The 21,157-nt window shown below is 40.2% G+C and overlaps 1 protein-coding gene across 1 annotated transcript in view; it reads right to left on the minus strand.

The window, feature by feature from the left end:
- Positions 1–20,273, minus strand: part of LOC126273025 (pachytene checkpoint protein 2 homolog) — a 31,255-nt gene extending 10,982 nt beyond the window's left edge. Inside the window, exons 1-3 of the mRNA XM_049976405.1 lie at positions 20,104–20,273; positions 18,966–19,122; positions 18,609–18,797 (exon numbers count right to left, since the gene is read on the minus strand). Of these exons, the coding sequence (XP_049832362.1) occupies positions 18,609–18,797; positions 18,966–19,122; positions 20,104–20,147 (390 nt within the window). The 5' untranslated portion in view covers positions 20,148–20,273. The remainder of the gene's footprint in view (positions 1–18,608; positions 18,798–18,965; positions 19,123–20,103) is intronic.
- Between the last annotated feature and the right edge of the window lie 884 nt (positions 20,274–21,157).

The following is a 21,157-nucleotide window of genomic DNA, read 5'->3' on the forward strand; positions in this document are numbered from 1 at the left end:
TTTTCTAAATCCCTTTGCAACTGATACTGGTCTTCGGATGACATTACTAGACGGTAAATTACAGCATCATCTGCGAACAATCTAAGACAACTGCTCAGATTGTCACCCAGGTCATTTATATAGATCAGGAACAGCAGAGGTCACAGGACGCTTCCCTGGGGAACACCTGATATCACTTCAGTTTTACTCGATGATTTGCCGTCTATTACTACGAACTGCGACCTTCCTGACAGGTAATCACGAATCCAGTCGCACAACTGAGACGATACCCCATAGGTCCGAAGCTTGATTAGAAGTCACTTGTGAGGAACGGTGTCAAAAGCTTTCCGGAAATCTAGAAATACGGAATCAACTTGAGAGCCCCTGTCGATAGCGGCCATTACTTCGTGCGAATAAAGAGCTAGCTGCGTTGCACAAGAGCAATGTTTTCTGAAGCCATGCTGATTACGTGTCAATAGATCGTTCCCTTCGAGGTGATTCATAATGTTGCAAAGCGACGTCAATGATATAGGTCTGTAGTTAAATGGATTACTCCTACTACCCTTCTTAAACACTGGTGCAACCTGCGCAATTTTCCAATCTGTAGATACAGATCCATCGGTGAGCGAGCGGTTGTATATGAGTGCTAAGTAGGGAGCTATAGTATCAGCGTAATCTGAAAGGAACCTAATCGGTATACAATCTGGACCTGAAGACGTGCCCGTATCAAGCGATTTGAGTTGCTTTGCAACCCCTAAGGTATCTACTTCTAAGAAACTCATGCTAGCAGATGTTCGTGTTTCAAATTCTGGAATATTCCATTCGTCTTCCCTGGTGAAGAAATTTCAGAAAACTGCGTTCAATAACTCTGCTTTAGCGGCACAGTCGTCGGTAATAGTACCATCGGCACTGCGCAGCGAATGTATTGCCTGCGTCTTGCCGCTTGTGTACTTTACATACAACCATAATTTCTTCGGATTTTCTACCAAATTTCGAGACAATGTTTCGTTGTGGAACCTATTAAAGGCATCTCACATCGAAGCCCGTGCCAAATTTCACGCATCTGTAAATTTTAGCCCATCTTCGGGATTTCGCGTTCTTCTGAACTTCGCATGCTTTTTCCGTTGCCTCTGCAACAGCGTTCGGACCTTTTTTTGTGTACCACGGGGGATCCGTTCCATCTCTTACCAATTTATGAGGTATGAATCTCTCAATTGCTGTTGCTACTATATCTTTGAATTTGAGCAACATCTCATCTACATTTGCATAGTCAATTCGCAAGGAATGGAAATTGTCTTTTAGGAAGGCTTCTAGTGACACTTTATCCGCTTTTTTAAATAAAATTATTTTGCGTTTGTTTCTGATGGATTTGGAAGAAACTGTACTGAACCTAGCTACAACGACCTTGTCATCACTAATCCCTGTATCAGTCATGATGCTCTCTATCAGCTCTGGATTGTTTGTTGCTAAGAGGTCAAGTATGTTTTCGCAACCATTTACAATTCGCGTGGGTTCGTGGACTAACTGCTCGAAATAATTTTTGGAGAAAGCATTTAGGACAATCTCGGAAGATGTTTTCTGCCTACCACCGGTTTTGAACAAGTATTTTTGCCAACATACCGAGGGTAGGCTGCTGTAGAGCTCTCCCACAATCCTTCATTGCCTCAGGGACTTCCAGTGACCACCAAGAGACTATCTTTAGCTGGTGGCACCCTAGAGAACAAAGAATCCCATTTTCCACGTCAGAAACGATCATTGTAGTGACCTGCTCAATCACAACATCGATGGCACTGTGTGTGTGTGTGGGGGGGGGGGGGGGGGGGGGGGGGCGGAGATTCAACAGTGACAGCAGGAGCGAAGGCTTTCCAACCTGCCTTGTTTAAAGCCCATCTGGGTAGGTGAACAAGGGCATGACGCCAGGGGGGTGACAGGAAGATGGGGAAGTGGTCACTACCACACAGGTCATCATGTGATCTCCAGTGGATAGATGGGAGAAATCCTAGGCTGCAAATTGATAAATCAATGGCCAAGTAACTACCATGAGCCACACTGAAATGTGTGGTGGCCCTAGTATTTAAAAGGAAGAGGTCAAGTTGAGACAGTAAATTTTCAACATCTCTGCCACGGCCAGTAAGCATGGTGCTACCCCACAAGGGGTTACGGGTGTTAAAATCTCCCGAAAGTAGAAAAAGGTTTAGGGAGTTGATCAATAAGTGCAGCCAATATGTTCAGGGGTACCGCACCATCTGGAGGGAGATATACATTGCAGACAGTTATTTCCTGTATTGTCCGTATCCTGACAGCCACAGCTTCAAGAGGAGTCTGGAGCGCCACAGGTTCACTACATACCGAGTTCAGGATATAAACTCAAACTCCATCTGACACACTATTATATTCGCTACGGTTCTTGTAATATCCCCTGTAGCCGCGAAGGGCAAGGGTTGGCATTGCCGGGAACCAGGTTTCCTGGAGGGCAATGCAGAAAGCAGGTGTAAAGCTGAACAGTTGCCATAGCTCAGCCAGATGTTGGAAAAAACCACCGCAATTCCACTGGAAAATGACGTGATTGTGACACTGGGAAGGCATGAAACACTCAATGAGGCCTCAGGGTCACCTGCTGCCACAGACTAATTTCTTGAACAGGCTATATCCATTGTGTCAGAGTCTGGCGAGATCTAGGTCCTCAGTGGATTCCAGAATCTTCACCTTATCCTCAGACAGAACTCACGGAACTGAAGGGGTTACACCTGTTCTCATAGCAGCGGCATGGGAGGTCATAGCCACTGGTTGTAGGTGCTCAAATTTCCTCTTAGCCTCAGTGTAGGTCAGTCATTCCATAATTTTCCATTCTTGCTGTAAAATCCTACAGTCTGGTGAACAAGGGGAATGATTCTCTCCACAGCTGACACGGATGGGAGGCAGGGTACATGGAATATTGGGATGAGATGGACATCCACAATCTGGAGGTACAGCAGGAAGACGTGGCCGAACTTCCAGCACTCAAAGCACCGCATTGGGGGAGGCACATATGGCTTGACATAACAGTGGTAGACCATCACCTTGACATTCTCGGGTAATGAGTCACCTCTAAGACCAAGATGAGGGTACCGGTGACAACCTTATTATCCCTCGAACCCCAATGGACGCGTCGGATGAAATAAACTCCTCGTCGCAATAAGTTGGTGCGCAGCTTGTTGGCAGACTGCAAAAGAAGGTCCCTGTGGGATATAATACCCTGGACCATATTTAAGCTCTTATGAGAGATTATGGTAACAGAAACATCTCCCAGATTGTCACAAGCGAGTAATGCCCGTGGCTGGACAGAGGATGCCGTTTTTATCAAGACTGGCCCAGACCGCATTTTGGACAAGCCCTCCACCTCCCCAAACTTGTCCTCTAAATGCTCTACAAAAAACTGAGACTTCGAGACAAAGGAGAACCCATCAGCTCTCAAACATATGAGGTACTGGGGTGAATAAGGTTCGCTACCTTACTTAGCTTGGCGTTCCACCCACGGTGTGGCCAGGGAGGGGAACGATTTAGGATCATACTTCCTTGCATTTTAGTGAGATTTGGAATGCTTAGAGAGTGCTGGCATTTTATCACCATCAAAGTGATGACATGGTGTGTGTCATCTGCCTTGATGGCACCCATTCTGACCAGTGGCACTCCCCACGGGCGAAACCCAGCCACAGCAAAGGCCATTGCAGGGAGTCCCGATGCCCCAGGGTGACTGGCTTATATTCCCTGTCATACGTGGGGAGTTAACGGCGCAGGCATCAGCAGAGCGATCCCTACATAGTCAGGGGGCTACAATCAACAAGGTACATGGCGCCCCACCACAACGGACTGGCTACTGTGCTGAATATGTGGTGGTAAGGATTCCATGGTCATGGTCGGTGCAGAAAAAGACACTGCATAGTGGGTGGAGAAAAACACATCCAGGAAGGTGTCCTCACCCAAGAGATGGAAGATGAGTGGAACTGTAATGCAACGACAAAAAAGTGGGCTAAGGATCTCCATGAACGATGTACATGATGCACCATGTAAGGCACGCTTCCCCAATTGGCTCAATCTTCAGGTAAATTTTGAAAAATGGAGGTCAAACCCTCACATCATATAAAGGTCATAAGGTGTGCGACTCCTTTTAGTCACCTCTTACAACAGGCAGAAATACCTCGGGCCTATTCTAATCTCCGGGCTCGCAGGGGGGAGAAGTTAAGAAGTTACTTCTTCAGCTGTAGATTCCACTCCATACAACACGCTACTTTCTCTGGAGCAAGAAGTCCTGTAGTCACAAATTGACACACACACACACACACACACACACACACACACACACAGAGGCTGTCAATGACAGGGAGTAATCTCTAGCCACCGTATCGTGCTGATTGGCACACAATAGCCAATTTGGAGAAATATAAGTGTCACAAATTGCAGAAGTGTGATCCACATTCTAAACAGCTCTTTACTTGCTACTTTGCCCCATGACTTGTCTTGCTGAATTTGGTTATAATTTCTGGCATCTTGTTGCATCATTTATTTTGATTTCATGAGCTGCACAGACATACAGAGTTTGTCATTTTTTCTCTAAACAGGTACCTGCCCAGAGTGTTACATTCATTTTGTAGTTTGAGTTTTATAGAACCTTTCTCTCTGTTCACTTCACTATGATTTATATTAATCATTAGAAAAAATAAGTAACTGTTGTCTTAGATCTCAATGTCCCTCACTGTTTTATTTTTTGATGGCTAGACAACCCACTACTAATTAATGTAATCTCTTGTATACTTAATTTATTGTTCTCAGTGTGACTGTGCTTTTGTAGAGTGCAGTGGCAAAACTCAGTGATCAGTTATATTAAGAATTCAGAGAAAATGATGAGCACTGCACTCACTTATCAAAGATTTGGTTCATAATTAGCATCGCACTTGTGCTCCTCAAGTCAGATCTTGGATGCATCCAGATGCTGCTATCAAAGTTAGCATAAAATTGCACTGTTGTTGAAATCGTTTACAACCAGAAACCAAAACATCAACTGTAATGCCAGGCATGATGGAAAGAAAGCAGTTACACCAGCCAAATAAGTCCATAAAAGGGAGATATATGAAAGCCCCAATATCATGCCAAACATCACACCTGAAATTCTAAAAGCCCAAGGGCAGATGAAATTTTTGCAGGCATCTGGGCTGCCAGAAGAACTGTGTAGAACAATATGCTGAAAGGCAGCTAAATGGCTGTCACATTTCCTCAATAACACCACTGAAGAGAAGAAGACAGCGGCCAAATGGATATACAGCATTAAAGTCCCAATTTGGAAACAGAAGGAGAAAACAGCTGAATGCTCAAACCCTATTCTTGTACACCCACTATACAATGATTTTCTTAGAGTTCATCATAGACAGTAGAGTACACATGGTTCTCACTATTACCACCCATCAGTGTGGTTTTGTGAAAGTCTGTGGAATCATCAATACTATCCATTTAGATCACTTGCTTATTGAGAATTAATGTTAGAAGTCTCCACCTAAAAAAGGCATTAATTAGATATGCTCTCATGTAGTTTTTCCTCTGAGATGATCTCTTCATTATAATACTGAAGACAGTCACCAGAGATATTCAGAAATTAGCATCTTGGACACTGCTGTGTGCTAACAATATTGTTCTAACTGCTGAAGTCAGTAACAAACTTCAGTGGTAAGTCCAAGTATGGAAGAAACACCTTGAACAGTATGGACTACACCTCAGTATAATGAACAGTGAACACCTGTCGATGAATGCAAATAATACTGACATCATGATCAACAGCAAACATATCTGCTGAAGATTGCTCTCTGCTTGATCTTCAACTAACATAGCTCAAAAAATCACAGCCAGCAGCTCACTCACTCCTGAAACCACAAATCACATTAGCAATATGCGAGTTAAATTGTGGGCAATGACTGTTGTGCTTTGTCCTAAGATTATCTCATACTGACTCAAGTTGAAAATATTCCGATCCTCAATCTGCCCAACTGAATTTTACAGTGCAGAATGTTGGACCTCAACAAAAGCAGCAGGGCAACAACTTACTGTAACAGAAATCAAAATGCTTCAGAATACACCTTGTCTGACACATCATGATTATGTAAACAATAATAAAATTCAGAAGTGGTAAGGAGTGAAACTTATCGCTGAGAATACGGGGAAAAGCTGTGTATGGTGGTAAAAACACATACTTCGAGCAGACCAACAAACAATTGCAAAATATGCATTTTCACTGAAAGTCAATGGTAAGCAACTTATTGGTATACTGAGGCAATGTTGGCTATTCACCCACCATGTAAACTTCAAGACAGTGGGTCTTCACTCTCATCAAGCACAAGTTTGTGCGCAGTAAAGACACAGAGCCAAAAGGTAGAAGGCTGTGCAAAGAAAGTGCAACAGTATCTTTTCATCTGGGCAGCTCATGAAATCAACGTTAATGACACGACAAGACATCACAAATTATAACCAAATCGTGCTACACAAGTTGCATTGCAAAATAGACAAGTAAGCAGCTATATTGTGGGACAAACACTGAAGGAACAATTTCAATCTGAGCATGTATATACAATAAACTTGCTTCAAATTGCAGATACATGTTCACTGCCCTGGTATGCTGTAAAATCCCCAAATCACAGCACTGTATCATGCCTCTACATAAACCAAACGTAATAGCACAGTCTTTTAATAAAGTGGAGTATTGACCAATATTTTTTTTTCTGGCAGCTATGGAAATGTTGCAGCTGTATCAAGGAATGCAGATAGCTATCTGGGCTGACTTGAAACAACTGCATCATTTCAGCTGCTGCCAAACACACGTAACCACACAGCACTCCACTTTATCTTTAGCCTGTCCTGTTTTATTTTACACCCTCAAGTGATGTACTGCAGTGGTGTGGCACAAGGTTTTCATTTTACTAAAAGTAGTCAAGTCTGTCAAATTTCTTCTCTCCTCTGAACAATTCAGGACCTCTTAATTATTTATCCAACTTACCCAGTTACTCTCAGCTTTCTTCTGCAGCACCACAGTTTGAAAGCTTCATTTCTCTACTTGTTTGTAGTGTCAATGTCTAAGTTCCAAACCAATATTTCCTAACACTCAAATCTGTAAGTTATTTGCCAATAAAATATTTCTCTTTTCCACAAACATTTTTCTTGCTATTGCCAGTCAACACTTAAAAGCCTCTTTGCTTCTGAAATTATCAGGTACTTTGTTGCTCAAATTGGAAAACTTGTCTAATACTTCCAGCTCATTTCCTAAACCACTTCATTCAGTATGGCCTGAGTTAATTTGACTACATTCCACTAACTCACTCTTTTTTTACATTTACGTTTATCTTATACTCTCTTTTCCACTCTGTTCACCTGATCTTTCATGTCCTTTGACCTTCTCTGACAGAATTAAAAATCCAATGCCAAAAATTAAACTTTTGTCTCTTCCCCCTGAATTTCAACACCCTTCCAAAATTTCTCTTTAGTTTTCTCTACACTTGCTCAACATATAGAATGAATAACTCCAGTGATAGGGTGATTGTTTAAATGCCTCCATGCACACTGGAATTAATGTAATGTGGTTCTCATGGTCTGTACAGGTGCAATAAGTAGGGGGCTATAATATACTTCTAGAGACTATATTTAAAGCCGTTTTTTTTTATCTTTTATAAGTATGCTTTCACAGAGTAGTGTAAGTTTATCTTCACAAGTCAAACATTTCAGTTTCTTCAACACCTCTGTGTCACTCTCCCATGGATCAAACAAATCTGTGACCAATTTTGACACCTCTATATTCAAGACTGATATGCAATACCAGACTGGTGATCAACTTTTTACTTGTTTAAGCAACTGGCTAAATCACACCACAACTTTAGTGATGAGCCTTATATGTTATGAGATAACTATATTAACTGTATGTACATCAGATAAGGATTCTGAATAAAACACAAGTGCACGGAATTATAAGTTTTGCATGACAATTCATTATAGTATCTACTTCCCTTGTAAATTTGTTTTCTTTATTCTGGACACACATTCAAGATGACCTTGATTAACATGCAAACGCAAAACTCAGTGGACGGAGTATGCTGGATGGCTTCATACAATTTACTGTGGCACTAGGTTCAGTACCACAGCTTATGAAAGACGCACCAATGGAATACTGCTCATTAAGGCAGTCCCCCCCCCCGAACCATGTACCTTGCCGTTGGTGTGGAGGCTTGCATGCCTCAGCGATACAGATAGCCGTACCGTAGGTACAACCACAACGGAGGGGTATCTGTTAGGAGGCCAGACAAACGTGTGGTTCCTGAAGAGGGGCAGCAGCCTTTTCAGTAGTTGCAAGGGCAACAGTCTGGATGATTGACTGATCTGGCCTTGTAACAATAACCAAAATGGCCTTGCTGTGCTGGTACTGCGAACGGCTGAAAGCAAGGGGAAACTACGGCCATAATTTTTCCCAAGGGCATGCAGCTTTACTGTATGATTAAATGATGATGGCGTCCTCTTGGGTAAAATATTCCAGAGGTAAAATAGTCCCCCATTCGGATCTCCGGGCGGGGACTACTCGAGAGGATGTCGTTATCACGAGAAAGAAAGCTGGCGTTCTACGGATCGGAGTGTGGAATGTCAGATCCCTTAATCAGGCAGGTAGGTTAGAAAATTTAAAAAGGGAAATGGGCAGGTTAAAGTTAGATATAGTGGGAATTAGTGAAGTCCGGTGGCAGGAGGAACAAGACCTCTGGTCAGGTGACTACAGGGTTATAAATACAAAATCAAATAGGGGTAATGCAGGAGTAGGTTTAATAATGAATAGGAAAATAGGAACGCGGGTAAGCTACTACAAACAGCATAGTGAACGCATTATTGTGGCCAAGATAGATACGAAGCCCACACCTACTACAGTAGTACAAGTTTATATGGCAACTAGCTCTGCAGATCACGAAGAAATTTAAGAAATGTATGATGAAATAAAAGAAATTATTCAGATAGTGAAGGGAGATGAAAATTTAATAGTCATGGGTGACTGGAATTCGCGTGTAGGAAAAGGGAGAGAAGGAAACGTAGTAGGTGGATATGGATTGGGGCTAAGAAATGAAAGAGGAAGCCGCCTGGTAGAATTTTGGACAGAGCACAACTTTATCATAGCTAACACTTGGTTCAAGAATCACAAAAGAAGGTTGATTACATGGAAGAACCTTGGAGATACTAAAAGGTGTCAGATAGATTATATAATGGTAAGACAGAGATTTAGGAACCAGGTTTTAAATTGTAAGACATTTCCAGGGGCAGATGTGGACTCTGACACAATCTATTGGTTATGACTTTTAGATTAAAACTGAAGAAACTGCAAAAACGTGGGAATTTAAGGAGATGGGACCTGGATAAACTGAAATAACCAGAGGCTGTACAGAGTTTCAGGGAGAGCATAAGGGAACAATTGTTAGGAATGGGGGAAATAAATACAGTAGAAGAAGAGGGATGAGGTAGTGAAGGCAGCAGAGGATCAAGTAGGTAAAAAGACGAGGGCTAGTAGAAATCCTTGGGTAACAGAAGAAATACTGAATTTAATTGATGAAAGGAGAAAATATAAAAATGCAATAAATGAAGTAGGCAAAAAAGGAATACAAACGTCTCAAAAATGAGATCAACAGGAAGTGCCAAATTTCTAAGCAGGGATGGCTAGAGGACAAATGTAAGGATGTAGAGGCTTATCTCACTAGGGGTAAGATAGATACTGCATACAGGAAAATTAAAGAGACCTTTGGAGAAAAGAGAGCCACTTGTTTGAATATCAAGAGCTCAGATGGAAACCCAGTTCTAAGCAAAGAAGGGAAGGCGGAAAGGTGGAATGAGTATATAGAAGATTTATACAAGAGCGATGTACTGGAAATGGAAGAGGATGCAGATGAAGATGAAATGGGAGATAAAATACTGCGGGAAGAGTTTGACAGAGCACTGAAAGACCTGAGTCGAAACAAGACCCCGGGAGTAGACAACATTCCATTAGAACTACTGACGGCCTTGGGAGACCCAGTCATGACAAAACTCTACCATCTGGTGAGCAAGATTTATGAGACAGGCGAAATACACTCAGACTTCAAGAAGAATATAATAATTCCAATCCCAAATAAAGCAGGTGTTGACAGATGTGAAAATTACCAAACAATCAGTTTAATAAGCCACATTTGCAAAATACTAACACGAATTCTTTACAGACGAATGGAAAAACTAGTAGAAGCCGACCTCGGGGAAGATCAGTTTGGATTCCGTACAAATGTTGGAACACGTGAGGCAATACTGACCCTACAACTTATCTTAGAAGAAAGATTAAGGAAAGGCAAACCTACATTTCTAGCATTTGTAGACTTAGAGAAAGCTTTTGACAATGTTGATTGGAATTCTGTCTTTCAAATTCTGAAGGTGGCAGGGGTAAAATACAGGGAGCGAAAGGCTATTTACAATTTGTACAGAAACCAGATGGCAGTTATAAGAGTCGAGGGGCATGAAAGGGAAGCAGTGGTTGGGAAGGGAGTAAGACAGGGTTGTAGCCTCTCCCCGATCTTATTCAATCTGTATATTGAGCAAGCAATAAAGGAAACAAAAGAAAATTTCGGAGTAGGTATTACAATCCATGGAGAAGAAATAAAAACTTTGAGATTCGCCAATGACATTGTCATTCTGTCAGAGACAGCAAGGGACTTGGAAGAGCAGTTGAATGGAATGGACAATGTCTTGAGAGGAGTATATAAGATGAACATCAACAAAAGCAAAACGAGGATAATGGAATGTAGTCAAATTAAGTCGAGTGATGCTGAGGGAATTAGATTAGGAAATGAGACACTTAAAGTAGTAAAGGAGTTTTGCTATTTGGGGAGCAAAATAACTGATGATGGTCGAAGTAGAGAGGATATAAAATGTAGACTGGCAATGGCAAGGAAAGCGTTTCTGAAGAATAGAACTTTGTTAACATCGAATACAGATTTAAGTGTCAGGAAGTCTTTTCTGAAAGTATTTGTATGGAGTGTAGCCATGTATGGAAGTGAAACGTGGACGATAAATAGTTTGGACAAGAAGAGAATAGAAGCTTTCGAAATGTGGTGCTACAGAAGAATGCTGAAGATTAGATGTGTAGATCACGTAACTAATGAGGAAGTATTGAATAGGATTGGGGAGAAGAGAAGTTTGTGGCACAATTTGACAAGAAGAAGGGATCGGTTGGTAGGACATGTTCTGAGGCATCAAGGGATCACCAATTTAATATTGGAGGGCAGCGTGGAGGGTAAAAATCGTAGGGGGAGACCAAGAGATGAATACACTAAGCAGATTCAGAAGGATGTAGGTTGCAGTACGTACTGGGAGATGAAGCAACTTGCACAGGATAGAGTAGCATGGAGAGCTGCATCAAACCAGTCTCAGGATTGAAGACCACAACAACAACAACAAGGCAGTTCTACAGCAATGACTGTAGCTCTTCAAATTATAGTTTTCAGTGGATATTGTGCAAGTCACTTACTCCTCCCTAAGTCTGCTTGAACAGGGTCTTCCAATTCCAGGTTGACAATGGAGAGTGTGCAAGAGATTTCAGCCTCCCTGAGTCTGCGTGGATAACATAATTACTTCAAACATTGTGGTTTGTCAGTGGAGAAGCTGAAGAAGTACTGTGGTCCCTGAGACTGTACCAGCCATGTGCTCTTGCTACCATGCTGCTGCAACTGTGATAAGCGTGTGTGCAAAAAAAAAAAAAAAAAAAAAAAAACAGCGATATGTGTGACATTTTGCAATGATAATTTTCTGCCACTGCAAGATGTTGTCCTCACAGGTTTTCTCAATAATATTGACCAGACAGTTCTAAGCATTTTATGTTCCCTATGGTGTGTGTATCCCACATACTTGAGCAATATTCTAGGACAGATTACACAAGTGATTTGTAAGTGTAGAAGTGAAATGAGAGAAATGCTTTTTGGAAATCAAGAATTACTGCATCTACATGCAGAATGTCATATGAGAAAAGTGCAAGTTGGATAAAGATATATCTAGTTCTGGATCTACTGATAAGTAGAGCACACACTTTTGAAGTATTCAGGCTATCTATAGGTGAAAATCTGAGGGGAAATAAACACAATATACAGTCTCTGAAACAAATAGAGCAAATCTTTTCATTTTACATCGTTACAAATAAGTTATTCGAAGAAATGCAGCAGCCAGTCACCTTTACATGCTGTATTTATGCTAAGACATGTTTCAGGTTTTCAACTTGAATGGGCATTATAAAGTTCTCTCTTCATCATTATTGTATTTGTGTAGACCGTATTTTTGTACGCTACAACTTGTCTTTTATTTGTTATCTTTTAACTATTTGTTTTGGATCTGTGCATCTATCATAGACGTTTATGTACACTCAGGTCCTGATGCGGCATAGTATTCACCATGTAACAGACTTACACTTCTGTGTGCTGCATCAGTACACCTGTGTACATAGAAGTATATATGCGAAAGTACACAAATTCAACACTTGTAATTTAATTCAGCCAGATTCCATTACTGTTTCTTTGCTTCTGTTGATATTCACCTTATACTACTGATTGATACATTATACATTCAAATCAACTTCTTTTCCCATTACTTTGCTATGTCTACTATTACACTTCCATTGGTAACTCAAATTTTTATTTCTTCTCACTCAACTCAAATTCCCTTTCATGATTTCTTCTCAGTTACCTTTACACTATACTCTGGCAGAGATTGAGTAATATAGGGGACAGGTTACAATGCTGTCTCACTTCTTTCTTAACCACTGCTTCCCTTTTGTGCACTTTGACTACTGTAACTGCAGTCTGGTTTCTAATCTTGTGATCTGTTATTTTATTCCTGCCATGTTTACAATTTCAGAGAGTATATCTGAGTTAACAATGTCAAAAGTTTCTCTAAATCTATAAATGCTGTTTCACCGTTCTTCACTCTATCTCCTAAGGTAAGTTGTACAGCCAGTATTGACATGCGTATTCCTACACTCCTGAAAAACCCAAACTATTATTCCTCACAGTTTGATTCTCTAGTTTTTCAATTCTTCTGCACATAATTCATGTCAGAATCTGGAAACCATGACATATTAAACCGACAGTTCAGAAATAATCACCAATTAGCACCTAATTTCTTTGGAACTGAGAGTAATACATTCTTCCTAGAATCAGGATATTTCTCATGCCCCATACATCTTATGTACCAATAATCTGGACATGGTTTGTTCCCCCAAAGTTCTTAATAAATCAAAGGGTATGTTGGCTGCCCCATGTGCCTTGTTTCGACTTAGGTCTTTCAGCACTCTTTGCGGTATCTAATCATCCCTCTCATCTACTACTTCTCCCTTCTATAATATTGTCTCAAATCTTCTGGCTTAACCCCTCGATACATTCCTTTCCTCTCCCAATCTTTCCTTAGTACTGACGTACCACTTCAATTCTTGATGCTCACGTAGGTCCTCCTCCTTCCAAGGTTTCTGTAGCATTTCTACAGATGGCATGTGTGTTTCCATAATCATGCATACTTCAACTGTTTTCCATTACTCTAACCATTCCTGCTATGCTATACAGCACTTCATGACGCCTTAATTTTTTTAGAAATCTTTTTATTTTTGCCTCCCTTTGCTGTATTTTTATGTTTTCTTCTTTTGTCAGTTAACTTTAGTAGCTCATATGTTTCTCACAATTTCTGTTGTGCCTTGTCTCTTTGCCTAATTGAATTGCTCCATGCAGAAAGCGCTTCAGTCACAAAATTGTGAAAATGAGATCATGATGCAAATTGTATCGTTATGGCTGTTCCCATCATTCTGAGCAAACATGTATTCTGTCCAGTACTTGGAAATACACAAACTGAAGCTTCTTGTTTTGAGTTATATGCAGAAAGGAATTCAGTCCAGGGCTGAAGCCCTTCTTGCTATGCAACTGCTTTTCAGCCACGAAGTTCACCACTTCCCCACAAGGAAATGTTAACTTCAATGTGCAGAGCATGTTGGCTAACCTGCACAACTTATTCAGTGAAGGGAAACAGCTGAAAGTGTACGTTGTTAACCTACACATTCGTTTGTTGACAATATTTCCAGTTTTATTTCTAAAAGCAATGGAAGGCGCCACTGTATCATGACAAGAAGAAAGTAGACAAGAGGAATATTTCAAAAACGCAAAGCTAAAAGGCCAAGAATATATTAACTAAAAAAGACAATGCTTACCAGTTAAAATTACAGTATGTGACTGCAGGTAATTTTTAATTATATTGGATGTTAGTGACAATTTTTTGAACACTGTAACTAGTGTTTGGGTAAACTTTATTATGGGTCGTCCATGGCACTGCTCTTTTTCACCGCACACATTTTGGCATCGCCTCTGCTAGTTTGACAATCAATTGAGAATATGTTTCTATACAGGATTCTTTTGTTTTCAGGTGCAAGAGGTTCAAGTGCTTTCAAGACATCAGTGCAGATGAAAAGGAATCTATTTTAGTACAGCTTCATAACTTGCCTTCTAAGGATGAACAAGATGTTTATATTCAGTCAATTATAGACACACATAACGCCCAGTGATGTCGACCTAGAAAAGACTATTCAATTCGACAAGTCAATAAAGTATTTACTTACCATGTAATTGTGGGTAACACCAAAAGGAAGGTACATTACAAAGCATTCGTGGATCTTCTAGCTTTAAGTGATTAAGAGAGTGAAATCACTGGGATAGCTGTCTATATCAGATCAAAGTTCACATGACAAAAAGAGGGAAAATTCCCAGTGTAAAAGCTTTGTCAGCCGAAGGCAGACAACTCATGAGAGAACACATTAATAGCTACCCAGTTTCTCTTACAAGAGAAAGCCACTCAGTGGGAGAACAACTAAGTATTTAGATGCAAGACTCAATATATTAAGTTGATATATAAAATGTTCAAGGAGAAACACACTGATGTTAAATGTAGCTACCAGACATTTGCTTTGTTTTTCAATGAAAACTACTCCCTGTCATTGGGGCACCCTCAGGTCGATGCATGCTGCTTGTGTGGAGAATTAAAAGTTAAGATTCTAAATCCCCATATTAATGATGCGGCAAAACAATGTGCAGTGGTTGAGTTGATGGTGCACAAGAGCCGGGTAAAAAAAATGCTATAATAATATTGAAGTGGAAACTGAAATGAAAGATAAACACCATGTATTATCTCTGGTTTTTATGCAGAACATTCAGTTACCAGTAATCCCCGTCCAGCAAACTTTTGACATGTGCCAGCTGACTACTAATGTGCTCTGCATTCATGATATTGAGAAAAAATAAGTTAAAATATACATGTATCATGAGGGAATTGCCAGGAAAGGATGTAATGAGGTATGTTCTTTCTTGTATAATTACCTGCAGGACATACCTGCTGAAATTACAGAGCTACATTTGTATTCCTATAGCTGTGCAGGGCAGAACAAGAACCATACTTTAGTAAGGCTGCTTCTATTTTTAACAGACACTGGCCAATTTAAACAAATCGAGCAATTCTTTCCAGTCAGAGGTCATTCTTTACTGCCCTGTGACAGGGATTTTGCTGCAGTCAAATGCACCCTTAGAAGGCATGATCGACTTTATCGTGTACACGAAATAACCAAAATGATCATAGAAAGTAGCAAATCTGTGAAATTTGAAGTATGTGAAGTGAAAACAGAGGATATCTTGGATTTCAAGAAATGGTGGCCAATTCTTTATAAAAGAAACTGCATATCAGAAGAAACTATACCAAAGTCAGTACCATGAGACCAGAAAGTACATTTCAGAATCAGTACACTGATGCACTTTTCATACAGTAGCCAACTCTGTGGATGTATAACAACATCCCAGGGTATTGATGGTATAATGAAACACACATTCCATCTGTCTCAACCTGGCCATATGACACATTCTACTTTTCCACCCAAACTGTGCATATCCCATGGGGAAAGTTTCAATAAAAGTAGCAAAAATAAAGGACATTACTAGATTACTAACTTATATACCGAATGAGTATGAAGAATTCTACCACCAACTGACACATTGGCCCACAAGTGACATTGATAACAGTGAAGTGTAAGGTGACTAAAGAAACTAAAAAATGATGTACTGAATTGTTTTTCTTCTCAGTTATTTTCTTAATAAATATTGATTGAAAACCAGTTGTTTTGCTTTATCTAATGCTCATGAGCCTTTCACATTCCTGAACTATAAGCAAATCCTCAAAGTAATAAAGGAATCATCATATTTTCCTCCAGAAACTATGAAAAGAGCGAAAATCTATTTTGGTCCCCGTAGAAAGGACTTCAGTCAGTCAGTAAAATTAAATAACTCATAGATTAAAACACTTTAAATGCCTGTAAACTTTGTAAGGCCCTTGATAAACTGTCGATAAACAACACACATTTTTTCTCTTAGCTTTAATCTCATAGTTTAGAGTCTAGATAGTTCTTTTTAGTTTTCTCGAAACTAGTTATAATGAATGGACTGAGACCTCTTCTGCATCGAGCGATTCAACTGTACTTCTGCTGCCATCAACTAGGCCAGTTTTCAAAGCTACCCTGACTTATCCTATTGTATTCATTCACAATTTCAGTCAGAAGTTCCCTTAGTATCTCTTCGAAATTCTCAGCAACATCTTGTTCTTTCTATTTATCCACATTTCATTTCCTTAGTTTGCTACCTTTCTACCTTTTTTCCTGCTGTAATCTCCATTTCATAATAAAATATCAGCAGAGTCCAAATCTGCTCCTGGAAATGTTTTGCAGTTTAAAAATGATTTCAATATCACCTTCTTACCATTATATAAACTTTCTATTCCACTCCTTGATTACAATTAATTTTTCCACATTGCTTAATATAATGAATAGTTCATTTTATCTCCTCATACATTTCAATCCTGTACCTGAAGAGGTTGTAGGCATCAATACATGTACTATTGTGGTGGGTTGTTGCTTTGTACCTATCTTCGCTACATCTACATCCATACTCTGCAAGCCACCTGACGGCGTGTGGCGGAGGGTACCTTGAGTACCTCTATCGGTTCTCCCTTCTATTCTAGTCTCGTATTGTTCGTGGAAAGAAGGATTGTCGGTATGCCTCTGTGTGGGCTCTAATCTCTCTGATTTTATCCTCATGGTCTCTTCGCGAGATATATGTAGGAGGGGGCAATATACTGCTCGACTCCTCGGTGAAGGTATGTTCTCGAAACTTCAACAAAAGCTCGTACCGAGCTACTGAGCATCTCTCCTGCAGAGTCTTCCACTGGATTTTATCTATCATCTCCGTAACGCTTTTGCAATTACTAAATGATCCTGTAACGAAGCGCGCTGCTCTCCGTTGGATCTTCTCTATCTCTTCTATCAACCCTATCTGGTACGCATTCCATACTGCTGAGCAGTATTCAAGCAGTGGGCGAACAATTGTACTGTAACCTACTTCCTTTGTTTTCGGATTGCATTTCCTTGGGATTCTTCCAATGAATCTCAGTCTGGCGTCTGCTTTACCGACGACCAACTTTATATGATCATTCCATTTTCAATCACTCCTAATACGTACTCCCAGGTAATTTATGGAATTAACTGCTTCCAGTTGCTGACCTGCTATTTTGTAGCTAAATGATAAGGGACCTATCTTTCTATGTATCCGCATCACATTACACTTGTCTACATTGAGATTCAATTGCCATTCCGTGCACCATGCGTCAATTCGCTGCAGATCCTCCTGCATTTCAGTACAATTTTCCATTGTTGCAACCTCTCGATACACCATAGCATCATCTGCAAAAAGCCTCAGTGAACTTCCGATGTCATCCACCAGGTCATTTATGTATATTGTGAATAGCAACGGTCCTATGACACTCCCCTGCGGCACACCTGAAATCACTCTTACTTCGGAAGACTTCTCTCCATTGAGAATGACGTGCTGAGTTCTGTTATCTAGGAACTCCTCAATCCAATCACACAATTGATCTGATACTCCGTATGCTCTTACTTTGTTCATTAAACGACTGTAGGGAACTGTGTCAAACGCCTTGCGGAAGTCAAGAAACACGGCATCTACCTGTGAACCCGTGTCTAAGGCCCTCTGAGTCTCGTGGACGAATAGCGCGAGCTGGGTTTCACACTACCGTCTTTTTCGAAACCGATGCTGATTCCTACAGAGTAGATTTCTAGTGTCCAGAAAAGACATTATACTTGAACATAATACGTGTTCCAAAATTCTACAACTGATCGACGTTAGAGATATAGGTCTATAGTTCTGCACATCTGTTCGACGTCCCTTCTTGAAAACGGGGATGACCTGTGCCCTTTTCCAATCCTTTGGAACGCTTCGCTCTTCTAGAGACCTATGGTACACCACTGCAAGAAGGGGGGCAAGTTCCTTCACGTACTCTGTGTAAAATCGAACTGGTATCCCATCAGGACCAGCGGCCTTTCCTCTGTATCTGTTTCACTGAAACTCATCCATGTATATCCCATTCAAGGACTTTAAAAAAAAAGTCAGTGTAAATTCTGACATGTGAAAAGAGAACAGTGAAATACTAAATTGAAATATGAAAGAGGTTGCAAATCATTAAAACAGCAACTTCTCATTACTTACATTTTCTTTGATTGCAGAATCATAAACAAGGCTTTCCCATAATCCTGCAAATTCAGTTGTAGGAAGAATACAATGAAGGGCAAACGGCACTTCTTTATCTCCCTCACCATCCATGGTTTCCAGCTGAGAGCCATATGGATCAAGAGTATAGACATGGTAACAGAGGTCAACATCACTTGCTTCTAGACACTGAAAGTAAACTAAACATTACAATGAATCAATTTACTCCACATATTTCAAATAAAATATCCATCTTTCATACAGATATTAGCAACAGTTCCTTTACATGCATTGTAAAAAGAAGAAGAAAACAACCTTATATTTCATATGCAACTGGAAAAGTTAGTAATCAGTTACCTGTGGGGCTTCATCATTTATTTCACATATTTTTACTGCCTGTACATGTTCACAAAGGAAAGGATCATCAAAACTGTTTATAATGGATCCCTGTATCAGTTTGCAAGTTTTTGCAAACTTAGAAACAAATTCTATTACCACATCTCTTGGTGCATTACTGTAATAAAACAAGTTATTAGTTTTAAAAGAAATACTGTGGATTTTGGATCTAGAAACTCAGTTACAGCATAGGTACCAGGTAAGGCTTTTACTTCATGACAATATACCAATCTACCTACCAATGCTTAGAAGTGGCAGTTAGCAAATTCATCTGTAGTGAGAAAGCTATTCATAGTTTTGCTGAAGAAATGTAATACCAAGTCCTACTATAATTTGAATAACTAAAGCGCATTCAGGATCGTTGTAGCCTGAGTACAGTTGCCAACATCGTTAAGCTTAAAGACAATCTTGACGTAACTTATAAAAAACATTGATGCTTCTCAAATACAACATAGTGCGGGTATTCATTACAGTCACAAGAGAAATCACAGAGAATCATATACTGTATTTATATGTCAAAGTCTTCGGATTACAATCTATCCAATTAAAATGGCCAGGTTGATAATAACCAGTCATTTTAGTTTCTTTAGCAAACCACACTCTAAGGAATTAATTTCTATTCCTGCAATTTCACTTTGAAACCCCCATACCACTAAATGCCTGCTGTTTTTCTTTGGGACGAATGTGACAGCTGACAGAACGTTAATGTCTCTACATTAAGTAACTCACTAGACAAACTAATGTTTTTGACTCTTCCTAAGTCTAAGACATCCAATTGCCTTTTGCGATATAAACTTTATTACAGTATCCTTTTCCATCACATTGCAATGAAATATACGATTCAGTGAAATCTGCACTGCAGAAACCTACTGTAAATAGCTTTCTACGTGTGCTGCAGATCACGCAACTGCACTTCTGTGATAGTTTCATATATTCCCTTGCAGAATACTTTCGGAAATTACCGCAATAATGCACATATATTAATGCACTTTTCAAAAAACCGGCTGATCCCAGTAAGACGTGTGTAGCAAGTCGAGCCAACATCATTCTTCACAGTTTGTCTATTAGGCACATAACATAAAAAATAACAGAAATTTACCTCTCCAAGCGTTGGTTTATTTCAATGTGTACGGTCCGTTTCATATCTCAAATCAAAATCATTCACTTTCGTGAACCACTACAAAGTTAAAACACAAACACACAAATCACAATTCAAAACTTGCCACCACAACATCGATTGATTCCCGACAGGTTGTCCAACGTAACAATATCAGAGATTGTCCAAAGAGGCCTCCACTACTATACACTTTCGTCACGTTCGATTCATATTGGACGTCAACGAAACGGAAGGGAAGAAACGTCAACGTCAAGTAACGCAAAAACGCCAACCTCAACATACAACAGTTCGATAGTTAATGGTTATAGTGAGTTATGCTATACCATCCATGGCACAAAAAAGACAGAATTTGGTATTAAAATACGTGTGTAAGATGTTGCGAGTATAGACTTATTGATAAACGGCTGCATTAATAATGCCGATTTCTTGTGTCTGAATTACCAATGTAAAGTGGGGTGGAAAAGTTGTAAAATGTATAAATACGTGCTCTTTTAAGCGTAAGTGGGCGTACTTGTAATGGATAAAAGCTATGACACAGTGAACTCACTTTATGGCAGTGGCAATAATTATTGTAATCCATGTAATCCTGTAACAGGTAAATATAGGGTGTTACAAAAAGGTACGGCCAAACTTTCAGGAAACATTCCTCACTTTGTTACAGGAAATGTTCAAAATGTCCTATGTCCTCCGTTAGCGAGGATACATGCATCCACCCTCCGTCGCACGGAATCCCTGATGCCCTGATGCAGCCCTGGAGAATGGCGTATTGTATCACAGCCGTTCACAATACGAGCACGAAGAGTCTCCACATTTGGTGCCGGAGTTGCGTAGACAAGAGCTTTCAAATGCCCCCATAAATGAAAGTCAAGAGGGTTGAGGTCAGGAGAGCGTGGAGGCCATGGAATTGGTCCGCCTCTACAAATCCATCGGTCACCGAATCTGTTGTTGAGAAGCTTACGAACACTTCGACTGAAATGTGCAGGAGCTCCATCGTGCATGAACCACAAGTTGTATCGCACTTGTAAAGGCACATTTT

Source organism: Schistocerca gregaria, chromosome 5 (assembly GCF_023897955.1).
Source record: "Schistocerca gregaria isolate iqSchGreg1 chromosome 5, iqSchGreg1.2, whole genome shotgun sequence".
NCBI lineage: Eukaryota > Metazoa > Arthropoda > Insecta > Orthoptera > Acrididae > Schistocerca > Schistocerca gregaria.